Source organism: Dryobates pubescens, chromosome 16 (genome assembly GCF_014839835.1).
Source record: "Dryobates pubescens isolate bDryPub1 chromosome 16, bDryPub1.pri, whole genome shotgun sequence".
Classification (NCBI taxonomy): domain Eukaryota; kingdom Metazoa; phylum Chordata; class Aves; order Piciformes; family Picidae; genus Dryobates; species Dryobates pubescens.
The window spans coordinates 22,517,098-22,531,519 of NC_071627.1; the positions used below are offsets into that span (position 1 = coordinate 22,517,098).

The 14,422-nt window shown below is 45.7% G+C and overlaps 1 protein-coding gene across 2 annotated transcripts in view; it reads left to right on the forward strand.

The window, feature by feature from the left end:
- The first annotated feature begins 246 nt into the window (after positions 1-246).
- The window catches only part of ADAMTS2 (ADAM metallopeptidase with thrombospondin type 1 motif 2), a 195,057-nt gene continuing 180,881 nt past the window's right edge, over positions 247-14,422 (forward strand). For both annotated transcript variants that reach the window (XM_054168297.1, XM_054168298.1), the window contains exons 1-2: positions 247-497; positions 1,456-1,817. In XM_054168297.1, coding sequence (XP_054024272.1) covers positions 410-497; positions 1,456-1,817 — 450 coding nt within the window. In that variant the 5' untranslated portion in view covers positions 247-409. The remainder of the gene's footprint in view (positions 498-1,455; positions 1,818-14,422) is intronic.

A 14,422-nucleotide genomic window follows, 5' to 3' on the forward strand; every position in this document is an offset into this window, starting at 1 on the left:
GCGCCGGCTGGGGATGCCCGGCGGGGCGCGGGGCCGGCCGTCCCCCGTGGGCGGTGCGGCGGTCGGGGCTGCCCTGCGGGGCGGCAGGGCGGGCAGTCCCCGCTCTCCTCGGCCGGGCTGCGCCGTGTGGCAGCGCCTCTGTCAATCAGCCTGACTTCACTCCTGCACGCCCTGTGTTTCCAGTATTATACCCCCGCCGCCTCCTGGTGTCTCTGCTTCGCTGCGAGCCGGGAGCGCGGCCGCCACTGCCGCTGCGGCTGCGGCTGGGCGAATGCGCGGGCGGCGGGGCGCGGGGCAGCGCTGAGCGGGGCGCTGCCGCCTGGCCCGCCCCGGCTGCGGGAGGCGCGGTGCTCGGCCGGCTGCAGGCAGCCCGGGCGCCGGCCCCCCGCGTCGGGCCGGGACCGCCGCGATGGACCCTCCCGCGGGCATCGCTTGCCTCCTGCTCTGCTGCGCGCTCTCCCTGCCCGCCGGCGCCCTGCGGCGCCCCGGGGACAGAGGTAGGTCTCCCACCGGGACGCCGCGGCCGCCCCGCCGTCTTTGGGCTGCTGGCTTTACCCCGTTGCCGCCGGCCGGTGCCTTTCCAGCCCGCCCGTCTGAAGTCGCGGCTGGTCGCCCTGCGGCTTTCCACTCCCCTTGAACTTCTTCTGCGGCTACTTTTGCCGGGTTTCCAGTTGTTTCCTGTAAGCGGCAGGCGGGGACGGGGACACCAGCGCTGCCGGCGGGGAAGGGAGGCGGTAACCCCGCCGGCAGGGACAGCGCTGCGCCGGTGCCCGCAGCCCCGTCGCCGCCCGCTGCCCGCCCCACGGAGCGGTCGAGCCCCGGCGGGCAGGGCTTGGTACCTGGAGTTCCCTGTGCGGGATGAAGCACATGGCAGCTCATCTGCCTCCTCCTCTTGCCCCGGCCATCGCCGCGGTCCACAACTCCCGAGGCTCTCTCTGCGATCGCTGCCGGTCGCTGCCCGGGGCGCCCCCGTTACCCCTCGAGTCAACCCCTCCGCACTAGTGACAGTTTGAGGGACGTACCTTTCTCTTGCAGGCTTGTCACCTGCAAACCAAGCCCCTGCCTCTCCGAGCAGTCCCGCAGCGCCCGCTCCTCATCGCTGACCGCCCGGGCAGCCCTAAAGTCCCCGCGGCAACTCGGGCACTGATGGGGAGGTCAGGGGCGCGGGGATCCGGCTGGGTGGGCAAAGGGTAGCGGGAACCCAGTGCCTGGGTGGGAGTGCGGGGTCCCTGCTGGGCGGGGCTGCAGCCGTCTGGTGTTTTGGGGAGCAAAAGGCAAGTTTGAATGAACTCTGCATACTTCATGCCGCTGAATGAAGTGCATGTACAGAGTGCAGTGTCCATCTGCCTTATGTAAGTGTCTGCTGTGCTAATGAATAATGGAATAAAAATTCCGTGGCATCAGGATATGTTTAGTTCTAGTGTCTCTCTCCTCTCTTGCTTTCTCCCTGTAAAGACCCAGTTCTGAGGAATATAGAGGAGTACAGCCTTGTCATCCCCACCAGCACCGATTCAGAGGGCAGGTTCCTATCCCACTTGGTGTCTGGACCACCCAAAGCACGCTTCAGGAGAGCTGTGGAGGACTCGCAGCATGAAGCAGCAAACGAGCAAATATTTTACAATGTCACTGTTTTTGGAAGAGAGTTTCACTTCAGGTTGCGGCCAAACTCCAGGCTCGTGGCCCCTGGAGCAACAGTTGAATGGCAGGAGGACTCTGATGAGACTCGTGTTGAACCTCTCTATGGGAATTGCCTCTATGTTGGGGATATCACTGATTTGCCAAATGCTTCAGTTGCTATCAGCAATTGTGATGGGCTGGTAAGTTACTTTTGTTATTATATCAAAGATAATGGCATTAATTTCCTACAGTCTTTAAATATAAATGTGTGGACTGTCAGAAACTCACACCTCATATGGTAACTGTGAATGCAAATTAACTAATGTTCCCTTGTGTGGGAATAGCTGTGCTGCACCAGGCACTTCTCTACAGACAGTGGCACTAGAAGTTTGAGCACATGCTCTGTGGTAGCTGCTCAGAAACAGAGCAGCTGAAGCCAGGATTTGTGTTGATTTGTGGTGAAGTTACTTAAGGTGTCTGATGCTTTGAAACAGAGGATGAAATGGCATGTTCTGAGCATCCTCTTCCACTCTTTATTTCCAGTCTGCAAAGGGAAATTTTAGAAGAGTTAATCCTGGGCAGCCCTGGAAACAAATCTGATAGGTAAAATGTGGTTTGGTCCTGGAAAATTTTAATTTATTCCGAGTCTGTTTGCATGGATCTTTCACTCAGTGAGTTTCATTGCCTGATCAAGTGATTGATGGCAAGTCCCAAAAGAGTTTGAGTTTCACAAGCAAACTAGCTCCCTGTGATACGTTTTGCAAGGCTGTGTGTTAGAACTTGCTGCAGCATTCCCTTCTGGAGCACAGGTTCAGCACTGGAATTGTAGCTGCTCGTCCCTGACCTCCTAAACTGTCATACCCCCAGTTGCACAGCCAGGATTTTTTTTAGTGAGAAATAGGCTGTATTTTTTGTAATGATGATCCTTTCTTGCCATACCCTTCAGAGTTCGTAATTTTGAGATTACTTAACTTTGATGCATTCTGTTCCCTGCATAAAAAGCCAGCATGAGTCAGTTGTATTTCTGTTTATTTAATCATAGGAAGTTGTTCAGTTGCAGTGCCAAGAAGATAACATGTATGGAGATGGTATGTTGGCTCTCTGAGAATGGAAGGGAATCAAATACTTTTCCCCTTACTCTTCCCTTTCCTGTGGTTTCTCCTAGCCATGCACATTCCTGTTTTGAGAAGCAGGTTTTAATGTTGCAGTTGTTTGATGTGGACAGCTGGTTGAGGGTGAGAGAAACACCAGGGCTGAGCAAGAAGATCAACTTAGTAAGCAAAGCAGCAGCCTGCAGGCCTGCCTCTGGAGGGGAAGCAGAAGTTCCTTGCTCTCCCCATGCCTAGCACAGATCGTTTTGTGTAAGGCAAAACTTACTTGCTCTGACCATTGCAGAACTGGGGTGGAGCCAAAGCTCTTCCTCCTTGTTCATCTGTGCTGAAAGGTGGAGGAAGATGCTGTGGATGGCTGCTGCTTTCCTTGTGCTCTTCTCATCAGCACAGGTGTTGTCTGTGAGGACAGTGGGGGAGCTCGTTCCTTGTTCCACCCAGCGTTAGGCAGTGTGGACTCCTTGTGTTTGGAGAAAAGAGTTACGATACAAAGTACCAGGAATTAAAGTGTGGGTAAGACTCTAAAGGTCCAAGACCTCCCCTTGCACGTGTCAGTGACAAAGTGTTTATAAAACACTGCTCTTCTTGCATTTCTAAGTGTTTTCTCAAATGCAGAGGAGTGAAGCCAGGCAGAAGTTTAATGGCACTTACACATGGCTGGGATCCAGAAAGCTACCAAAAGAATTCTCATTTGTGTGCCTGCCTCTTTCCAGCAGTTTTGTTTCCATCAAGAGCAGAAGAGGTGGCCTAGCACGGGTGCTGCCATGTTCTGATCCGGATGTCACTCTGGTTCTCACATGGCACAACTTCTGTGATTCTCTGAATACATTTGGAAATGGCTTGTTGTTTCCTCCAGTGCCTATCTGCATTGTAAATGTTGCAGGGCAGAGTTTGGTTTTGCTCAGGTCACTGAACCTTCCTGCAGGAAGCATTACCTCAGTACCTTTAAGCATTTGGCCATAATGATTTCCCTGAGATTGTGCAGTAAATCTGTTGTAGAGCAACAAATTGAACTCCAGTCCCTTGGGTACTATGTTCCCTCTCTGCCCATTCCCTCCATCTCAGTTTCTTTCTTCCTTGTGGAGGGGGAGTTTAAAACAGGTATCGATAGAATTACATGAACTCCAAGAAATGATGCTAGTGGTTCCTCAAAAGCCACTGGTGCACAGACAGCAATAATGAGCAGCTAACCCACTGAAATGAAGCTGCACTTCACCGTCTCTTGATTTTGTGTTTGCAAGGAGTGTTGAAGCGTCTCTAAAGCCACGTATTGTTAGCACAATCTTAGAGCCCACTGGGCTCTACCTTTTTCTCAGGTTTATTGGCACTTCAGATGTGAGTCAAGACATGTGGAATGTGTAAGGCTGTTTGCAGCTGGTTTCCTATGTCCATTGTTTCCTTCACACCTAGTTTACTTGGAGAAATTCCATAGTATCACGGACTTTCTTTCAATTGCCCACACACCATGGCCAACGTTTCTATTGTACTCCAAGTGTGACCACCTCCTTTTCTAGATTGCACTGGAAGTAGGCATAGTGGAGTGGTTGAATTGGATGATTGTAAAGATCTTTTCCAACCTAAATGATTCTATGATTCTGTGATTTTGTGATCCTATCACAACTGACTTGTTGCCTGATAAATATTGTTGTTTGCTACAGACTTGCATCTTTTAGTTCCCAACATTTCCTTGAAGCACTTGCTTTTGAAAGTGGGTTGACATCTGCCTCTGCTTCTGGTGAGCTTCCAGCTCATGCATCCAGAGGTTAGGGCTGAAATAATACTTCAATTGAAGTTCCATAGTTTTGATCGTGACATTGCAAACTTTTGTTGACTGAATCTGGTTCAAGTCAGTGAATGCATCTGCCACCTTGCCAACTTCTGATGCTATTTCCTCTGAACATCCCCTTTGGTTTGTGCTTTATTGCCAACTCTGTCTTATTTTCCAGTTATTGTCTAAGAGGAGTCTGTCTGGTGGCGTTGGTATTGCCAAAATGAGAAGTTGCTGGAAGGCATTTACATGAAAATAGTAGATCTGTGAACAGATTTTTGAACTGTGGTATAAATGATGAAGGTTTTTAATCTGCAACAATTCAGAAAAATGAAAAGGTTCAGTGCAAGCAGACACAGAATTACCTGCTGGCCTGGCTGGGATTAGTTTGGGTACTCTCAGTCTTCTGTAAAATTATTTTCCTTGACTTAAAATCAACTCAGGTGAAGCAAACTTCTGAAGTATGCAGTTTGGGTGCATTCTTGGACCAGAAATGGAACTTTATGAATCATTGGAAAGCTGAAGCTAACCTATAGGTTTTTTTAACAGCTCTCTGATCTGTGGGTCTGATTAGGGTGAAATGTGATTTTATTCTTTAGTTCAGATAAAGCACTCAGGACAACTTGGTATCATCTTGGTTGCCATGATGGCATTCAAACAAATTTTCCACTGAGTGGGCAGAACCAACATGGGCAGCTGTCTGTGGCCTGCAGACTGTTGTGGAAGATACTGCACTCTGAGTACGTTCTTGGTCCCTGGCCAGGTCCTTACTTGTGGATGTGGTTGCAGGATGAGGGAGCTGGCTGTCCTCTCCAAGGGTTAGTTATGAAGGAGAAGTGGTTGGAGGCTCTAAAAATGCCATAAAACAGTAGTTAGAGTTGTGGGAGTCCTTCCAGATTATTGCCTGAACTATGGGAACTCCCTTTCTTCACCCCAGAAGATGAACCTGCTGCTGTAGAAGAAATCTTTATGCTTCTGAATTTCTTATTTAGATAAATACTTCTGCAGTGCTTGAAGCAGCTGTGCCAAAAATGTCTTCTTCAGGTTCGCAGGATGAGTGTTTGATTGTGAAACTTAAGAGACATAAGCTCCCAGTCTCCTCCTAACATGGGTAATGCGTGGGCTAAATTGGGTGCTTAAAGGTAAGCAGATACAAGAGAAATGCAGTATCAGCACCACATCTGGTATGGGTAATGAGCACCTGATTAAATTAGGCTGCAGTGTAGAGTCAGATTTACTGTCAGGATCCTGAAAAACTGAGGGTCACAGCTTCAGGTTGAATACTCAGTATGATCTAGCAGCCACTGAAGCAAACAGAGGAATGCTGGTTTCACACATGATGCCTTAGCTCTGCTTCATTAGTATATTCCTCCTCCTTTTTTAGAAGCTAAAATATCAACTGTCCAGAAATTTCCTTCTATTGTCATTAAATGCAGACTTATTAGAAGTAGCCATTATGAATCTGTGCAGGATGTCTATGGTTGTATGTTTTCTTATGCAGCTGTAACCACCACATATCTGGGGGTACCAAGGCATAGTCACATTACTGGTATGTTGGACATGAGAATTTCTTCTTGTGTGCTGAAACAGGCAGGATTTGCTCTACAACATTTCAGTCTTAACTGTATGCTGTGACAACTCTTGCAAACTGTTCAAGAGAAGCCTGGTGCCTGGCTGCTTGCCCAGATGCTGTTTCTTCTAGAAATGCTTGGGCCGCCAGCAGTGCTTCTTACACTCATGCCCAGCACTAACAGTGACTGCAGGACTGGGCTTGTGGTGATCCATTCAACTTTCTAGTCAGTCTTGAATCTTCAGGAGCTGTCTGGTGCTGTGGCTGCCGTCAGTGCAAGTGCCTGGCTGCCAGGTGACCTAAGACTTCTGTTATATATATTATTTGTATCAGTATTTAATGTTTTAAAATCAGATAATGGAACAGTTTTAATTTGGGCAGTCTTTACAGGGTTGTTTGCATATAATCTGATTTATAAATTGTTAATGTAGGATCTTGGGTTCCAGTTTCAGTCAACGGCGTTTCCTAAGAGCAATTCCAACTACCCATGTGAAACACTCACTTTTCTCCTACCTGGAGTATTTTTACCCCCCACTCCCTTCTGCCATGCTCCTTGAATTCCTGAAGAACTGAAACCCCATGTGAAATCTCTCCTTGTTTAGTGTATTCTTGCTTCACTTTGAGTGTGAGCTTCAGATCTTTGAACTCAGTGAGGTTTAAAGTTATATTCTTAAAAACCTTCCTGGCAGAGATGCTTTCTTGGAACTGGCCACAGAGCTGAAGCTGAATCTAACTCACCTTAGATGGTTCATGTTATTTACCTGGGTAAGAGGGTGAAGGATCTGCTCACAATGAATACATCAGGAGAAGACAAACATGCTTATGCAATGGTGCTGGTTTTCCTTTTAGACATCCATCTACTGCTTGCATATGGATTTACAATTTAGTTTCTGATCTCTCTGGTTTTTGGATTACACTGGGTTGTGGAGTAGCAAAAAAGCAGAACTCAAGGTAGCCCAATACTGTCTTCAAAGTCTGGTCGGGTTGAATGCCTGACAGTTAAACCAGATGTCAGTTACAAGTAATTCCAGTAATTCTTTTCTTTTAGTTATTTATTTATTTAAATGCTAAGTTTTTAGCATGTACATTATGATTGGGTTGCATTCATTTTTGGTGGATTACAACTTGGCATCTGCAGTCTCTTCATTTGGGAGCCTTTTCTCTTTCAATTAAACCAGAATCAAACCACAGTTGCCCATCTGTTTTTGGGGGGTTTTTGCTTTGCGTGTAATGGCAAAACCCACTGTGGGTTTTTTGCTTTTAGGTCAAGTATAAGTATAGTACAGTGGCAGAAGAAATGCAAAGAATTCTCCTGGCACTGTATAGAACAAAATTTAAAAGCCATTCTCTTAGAAAGCAGCAGCTCCGGCTCTGCAGATGGTCAGAGTGAGATCTCCATTAGCCTACACGGTCTTTTGGATTCAGCTGGGTTCTCTCCTTGTTTAAGCCAAGCATGTTTGTAAATTTTAGCACAACCAGCCTGACTGCACATCCTCATCCCCATCCATCCCCACATGTGATATCAAAGATCCACACTGCCTGACAGAAAGCAGTGGAGCTGTTTGGATGCCTAACACTTCAGCATGTTAGTGTAAAGGGCAGTGGCTTTGCTTCATAAGCCATTCTCAGGGCTTGTACTGTTGATGTGTCTGGCCAGCACTTGCCTAGTTGGACAGCCCCTTCTGCTGTGTAAATTGCAGAGACTTTCCCTTTTAAAAGTTTCTGTCTGAAATGCAGAGAGTGTAAACACTGTGATTCAGCCTCTGACTGGAGTAAATTATCCTCATGTTGCTGTCCTTAAAACAGACTTTGTCATCAGTAAGTACTATTTTTTCATTCCCTCGTTGGATCCTCTGTGTATGGATCATCTCACCTACATTTTATCTGAGAGCAGAGTCATTTTCTACATCATACAGGTGGACACCATCTGGACAGAATTTCCTCAGGCAATCAGAACTGGTATCTTTGTGGTATGTTGTAGACCTTTGGATAAAAGAAAGGTATTTCCTTGTGTCCTATTTGACCTTGTGTTGCATTGTCTGCTTTGTGGTAGTATCTCAGCTGTGCTTTGACCACACAAGAACAAATTTTCCAACCAGAATATTAAACCCTGTACATCCAAGGAAATGTGCCTAGTGGCCCCTGCTACTTTTCCATCTTGAAAGATCCAAAGATAGTAACTAATTTTCATAAGGTCAGAATTACTTTCTGGGGTAAGCAGAACACCTATTTAGAGAAGACTGTCTCTCTTCAGGTTCCAAAGGTACGTCCCTCAAAACCTGCTATTAGTTTTCTTGGCTACCAGCTTGCTGTGGATAGCTCTGATGTGTTCCCTCCTGGTGCAGCAAGGGGTTCCAGTATTCTCTGAGAGTGTGACAGTGCAGACTCCTGCTAATGGCAAGGTATTCCCCCATTTTCAGGTCATTACATGTTTACCTTTTGCTGCAGAAGGTTGGATTTTTTTCCCCCCTCCTGTTTGGATCAACCAGAATTCCAGCTGTTGGAGCAGGACTTTTTTCTCTAGAAATCACACTGGTATTTCATTCGACCTACTTCTGAGTACTTGTTATTAGTGGTGACTGTTGCTTTGTAAGCAGGTCATGGCATCACTTAATTGCACACTAGGACATTTCTCATACTGGGTCTGATTAAAATAGAATCGTGGAGCAGGTCTTCAGCCTCTTGTAGGGGGTTGCACAACCTTGCACTTGCTTCCTGTGAATAGCTCTGATGTTGCACACCCTCTTTTTCAGATCACCTTCTCCTTTTATTGCTTTCCTTCTTCCAAAGTTTCAGCAAGTTCTCTACCACATCACATCTGGCTTCTTTAGCCCCTTTATCTGTGTGTGTTTTAAATTCATCTTTGTTTGCAGTGTCTTGACACAGCGGGTTCCCAGTTTTAATAGTCTGCAAAATGAAAGGCCCACATTTCACAGGCTATTTTCAGCACTGTTCTATTAAACTGTAACACTGAAAAGAAGAGTGTCCTCTTCAAGTGCTGAGAAGCACGTTGCTTCCTCATATCTAAATCACAGCCCCTGCTATAGATCTTCTGAGTTATTCCCAGGTCTCAAAATGTCTGGTGCTTTCCTCAGATCTGGAGTTCTTGGGGTCAGAAGTGTGAATCTCAGCATTAATTTCCCCCCTCCTTCTTCTAAGTAACTCTTTTCTGTTTCAAGTGAGTGTTTTAAGTAAGAATTTCTCTCAAGAAAAAGACAGACTCAAGTTGTGTTTCTTGAAGTCTCAAAAATCACCAGGCTGGTGACAATCATCTCAAATATGTTGTTTTGAAGGTGTCATTTTACAGTGCAGCTGAGGCTCCCTCAACACCTCACTGCTGCTGAGAGGGGTCATCCTGTTCCCATGGCTGCTCCCTGTCCTGGGCTCCCATTCTTCCCCTGCTCTGGCACCCTGCTTGTCTTACTCCACTGTACATTAACCCAGAGAGTGAGTGGCCCAACCAGTGAATTGCTGGCTCCCAGTTTAGCTGCTTGAGCTGGTTCTGTGTGGGGTGAGAAGAGACATTTTTATAGGCAAAGGGATGAAAATGGGAATGCCATCAGCCGGACTCGAGGGGAAAAGTCAGATTGCTGCTTTGGTAGCAGGTAGACTCAGGCTGTTCTGTATTCTCATGATTTGGAAAGGGGTCACCATAAGGGAGCTTGTCTTGTGCCTTTAAGCACCAGAAGTTGGAACTGCAGCTTTGGACATGCCTGCTGTTCTGCTCTGTGGAAGATGTAGATGATGGCTTTGTGCTTTGTAGCTCTGCTTGAGATTTTTTTGTACTTGGCAATAAAATTTCACCTCTGTTGGAGGGGAGTGTTATGGGATCAGAGAAAGGAGTGGAGTTTGCTGCCACAGGGAGGAGAAGCATCATTTTTATGGTGGAAGAGAGGGTGAGAGAAGCAGACTGAGGGAAACTCAAACTGATGAATGGTAATAGTAAAGCGAGAGATGGGGTCTCTCCTTGTGTATCCCTCTGACAGCATCTGTCAGCTGGTGTCTGCTACGTGGGCTGGCTGCCCCTCAAGTGGGTGAGGTTCGGTCACTGAACATGGGAATCATAGAATCATACAATCAATAAGGTTGGAAAAGACCTCAAAGATCAAGTCCAACCTGTCACCCAACACCTCATGACTACTAAATCATGGCTTCAAGTGCCATGTCCAATCAAATTTAGGCTCTCTTATGCCACAGAGAGAACCTGCCCTGATCACTAATTTATATACTTTGGTTGGTTGGGGGTTTTTTGATTTCTTGTCACTTGTAGGACTGTACCTACTGAGCTGTTTGTTTTCCAAACCTTTGCCATGCTCAAACTGAAAAGCCATTTGTTCAACCTGCCGTTGCTCTTTGGCCTGGCTGTCCAAAGTGTCCAACAGTTCACCAACTTTCCTTTCAGGTTGATCTTCTTTCTTATTCTCTTTATATTGATTTATGTCAAATGTAATATTTTGCCTCTTTATTGCTGCACTTGTGACCTTTATCTTCAAAATAAATAAATGCAATTAATTCTTCACTTCTGCAGCTCTCCATGGAGAACACAGAGGTTGAATGTGCCCAGGGTCCATGTTAACTTTCTGACTTTTACACCTGTAAAGAGCAATATTATCACTTTTGATGTGGTGAGCTATAAATAAAGCTACTTTAACTTCCTTCCTGCTGTCATTCCCTTTAACTTTTCTTGTAGTTGCCATCTCTGTGCTTGAATTTCATTACATGGTCAGATCACTTTTCCCCAGCATTTAACCTCTAGCCCTCAGGGGACAGATTGCAATCTGTTTTCTACTGAAATTAAGCATGGAAACTACTAATCCTGTGATGAGAAAGAGTTGTGGAACATCATTGGTAACTTCATGGATAAGAAGAGCTCCTTCTGCCTGTGACTAGATAAAGCTAATTAAATGCATTTAAGCTGTTTTCTCTTCACTAGGTGTATTGACTGTAGGTAGCAGCTGTTACTGCCCCTTGATGAAGGTGAACTCTTTCTACAAGCTTTTGGATGCAAGACAACTAGAAGGAAATGTCTGGCATATGGTCAGCATTGACACTGGTCTTTAAAAGACATAAAAGCAAGTTAATCCTTCTGAGGTTTTAGGATGGCACTGTGCCACATCTTGATGTAGACCCTGAATCTTTAAGCCTTTATTAATGCGTTTTCTGATTTACTGCCACTGTAATAGTAATGAAGTTGATGTGCATGGAGAAGAACCTGCATGGCTGGTGAGCAGGCTGGCCAGCAGCTTTCCCTGACCTCTCTTCTTTTACCCCATCAACTTATAGTACATACAAGAATCAGTCCACGAAATGGCAGGAGTGATTGAATTTGGTATCCAGTACAGCATGTTGCTACAAGAGCCCAGAGTGTAGATCTCTCAGCTTGCTGTTGTCCCTCCTTCTGTCCTGCTTTCTCCCTCTGTGCCCTGTGGGACAGCTTCCAGCATGTCCAGTGGAGCTCAGGACATGTATTAGCCTCCTTAGGCAAACCTATCCCAAGGCACCTTCACACTGCACACCCAGAAGGACAGGGACTGCAGATTCAGTGCTAGCCCTGCACAGTTTGGTCCATAGGAGGAGTTTCTTTCAAGCTGTGCTTCTGAACATGTGCTTTTTGGCATGATGCAATGAATATTGTACAGTATAGGATGGAGAAAGGCAAAATAATACAGCAAGCACAGCAGCAAAGAAAAGGTTTATTTTCTTGGGAGTATTTGAAGAGCTAAACACAGTAATAAACCATTTAAATTGTAATACAAATACAGTAAAATGATAGCATTGAGAATAGAATGGAATGGAATGGAATGGAATGGAATGGAATGGAATGGAATAGAATAGAATAGAATAGAATAGAATAGAATAGAATAGAATAGAATAGAATAGAATAGAATAGAATAGAATAGAATAGAATAGAATTAACCAGGTTGGAAAAGACCTTGGAGATCATTGAGTCCAACCTATCACCCAACACCATCTAATCAACTAAACCATGGCACTAAGCCATTTAGAAGGCAGGAGGGGGAAGCACAGATTTTGCTTGCTAGTCTTTCTGGTATTTCCCCCCATATGCAAAAGGCAGAACTAACATTCAGTATTTGCCCTAAGCAGATGATGCATCTTCAGTGTTTTACCACGATCAGGCATGTGGTCTGAAGGCTGGCAGAAGGGCCAGAGTCCATCAGCTGAAGGGCAGAGCCATTCACAGACAGAGCCTGCACGTAGCTGGGAAGTGCAAAAGGAGCCTGCAGAAAAGGCAGAGATTAAGGATAGGTGGCAGCACAGGCTGTGGTTACTGTTTTAATATTGGTTTTATTTGTTTTAAATCATGGGGCTTAGGTAAATTATGTTCATCCAACACATAAGCAGAGGAATACACTTCTTGATTCTTCAGAGTGTTAGAATTACTAGGCTTTCCTCTTTCCCCAAGTAGAGGAGCTGTGGAAGGAATGTGAGAGATGTTGTTTGGAAAGCATTCTGCAAACCAGAATGTATTTGAAAAACAGTCTTTGAGAAATAAATCACTACCTGATGATGAAGACAGCTGAGCTGGGCCAAGAGTCTTTCACGTGCCAGCACTCTCACGTGACAGCAGCTATATTGGAAGCTGGCAGGCTTTGAAGCTTGCAAGGCTCAAAATATCTTCAAATCTTCATATACTTAAAGTAATAGCTAGATAAAAATATGGCTTTGAAACTTTTCAAAGCACCTCTCCATAGGGCAGTGTGAACCCACCTAAGGTCACAATCTTTTACCTGTTGAGAACACCACCCCTCCACCCACCCCAACCCCCAAAAGCACAAATTTTACACTGCCTCAGCTCAATACTAATGAATAGAATAGAATAGAATAGAATAGAATAGAATAGAATAGAATAGAATAGAATTAACCAGGTTGGAAAAGACCTTTGAGATCACCAAGCCCAACCTATCACCCAACACCATCTAATCAGCTAAACCATGGCACCAAGTGCCTCATCCAGTCTCTTCTTAAACACCTTCAGTGATGGTGACTCTACCACCTCCCTGGGCAGCACATTCCAGTGGCCAGTTGGCCAGTTGCTCTCTCACCTCCAGCCTAAACTTGCCCTGGTGCAGTCTGAGACTGTGTCCTCTTGTTCTGGTGCTGGTTGCCTGGGAGAAGAGACCAAACTCTGCCTGTCTACAACCTCCCTTCAGGTTGTAGAGGAATAGAGAGCAATAAGGTCTCCTCTGAGCCTCCTCTTCTCTAGGCTAAGCAACTCCAGCTCCCTCAGCCTCTCCTCATAGGGCTGTGCTCTAAACCCCTCCCCAGCTTTGTTGCCCTTCTCTGGACACCTTCCAGCAGCTCAACATCTTTCCTAAACTGAGGGGTCCAGAACTGGACATAGTACTCAAGGTGTGGCCTGACCAGTGCTGAGTGCAGGGGCAGAATTGACTTCCCTGCTCCATAAAGAAGTCTTAGGGCTAAATTTGGAGGGATTTCAGATTTATAACAAAGCTTGAAACCAGAGTTTCCTAATAGTTTTAGTTTTCATTGTGAAAATGGCAGATCCACCATTCACCATTAAGCCCAAATATTTAATCCTCAAATAAATGCTGGAGGTGTCTGTCAATGTTACATCTGTTTGCTAAGTTATGGCACATTAAGGTTGACATAAGCACTAAGTATAAAAATGTGATTAATCAAAGGATGATTTATTACTCTGAAAGGAATATGAAGCTCAGTCTGGATAAGTAATAGACAAGCAAAGAAAGACCAGACAGTTTACAAGATGTTTTGAATCAATTTAAACTCTGCAGTAGGAAAGGGTAATGAATTTACTATGAAAATAAAGTTGTTAGTTCGCTGCAGTCAAAGTGAAGCCAACAAGGATCTTACACATCTTATAAAATAGACTAAAAGTGAGGAGCCTGTGAAGATACAGTAGAATCTTGCATTTATCTTGAGAGAATCACCCAGAAAAAATAGATCTCTGTCAATTTTTATGTCCAGCATAAAGGCCTGGGAGGTCTAGTGGCAAGCAGCTGATTTTTGGGTCTGTTCCAGAGCTCACGAACTGAGTTTAGTTTCACTGGCTGCATTTGGCTTCATGGGCAGGTCGATTGGCAAAGAATATGGGACAAAAAACAGGCCATGGAGTATTCCACATCATAACCTTGTCCTTCACCTTGCTATCTTGTCTGCTGGTGTGGTGGTGGTGGTGGGAGGGAGGTGAATAGGAGAGGCTCAAGTGCAGCTTCTCCCATTGCTGTTTATATCCCACATGCTGGATGAGCAGGACAGAACTGCATGCTTCTAAAACTGAAATAGCTCTGCTAAACCTTCTTCCCCTTCGGCCTCACACCACATCCCCACCACAGAAGAGGTGATGCATTAAGGAAG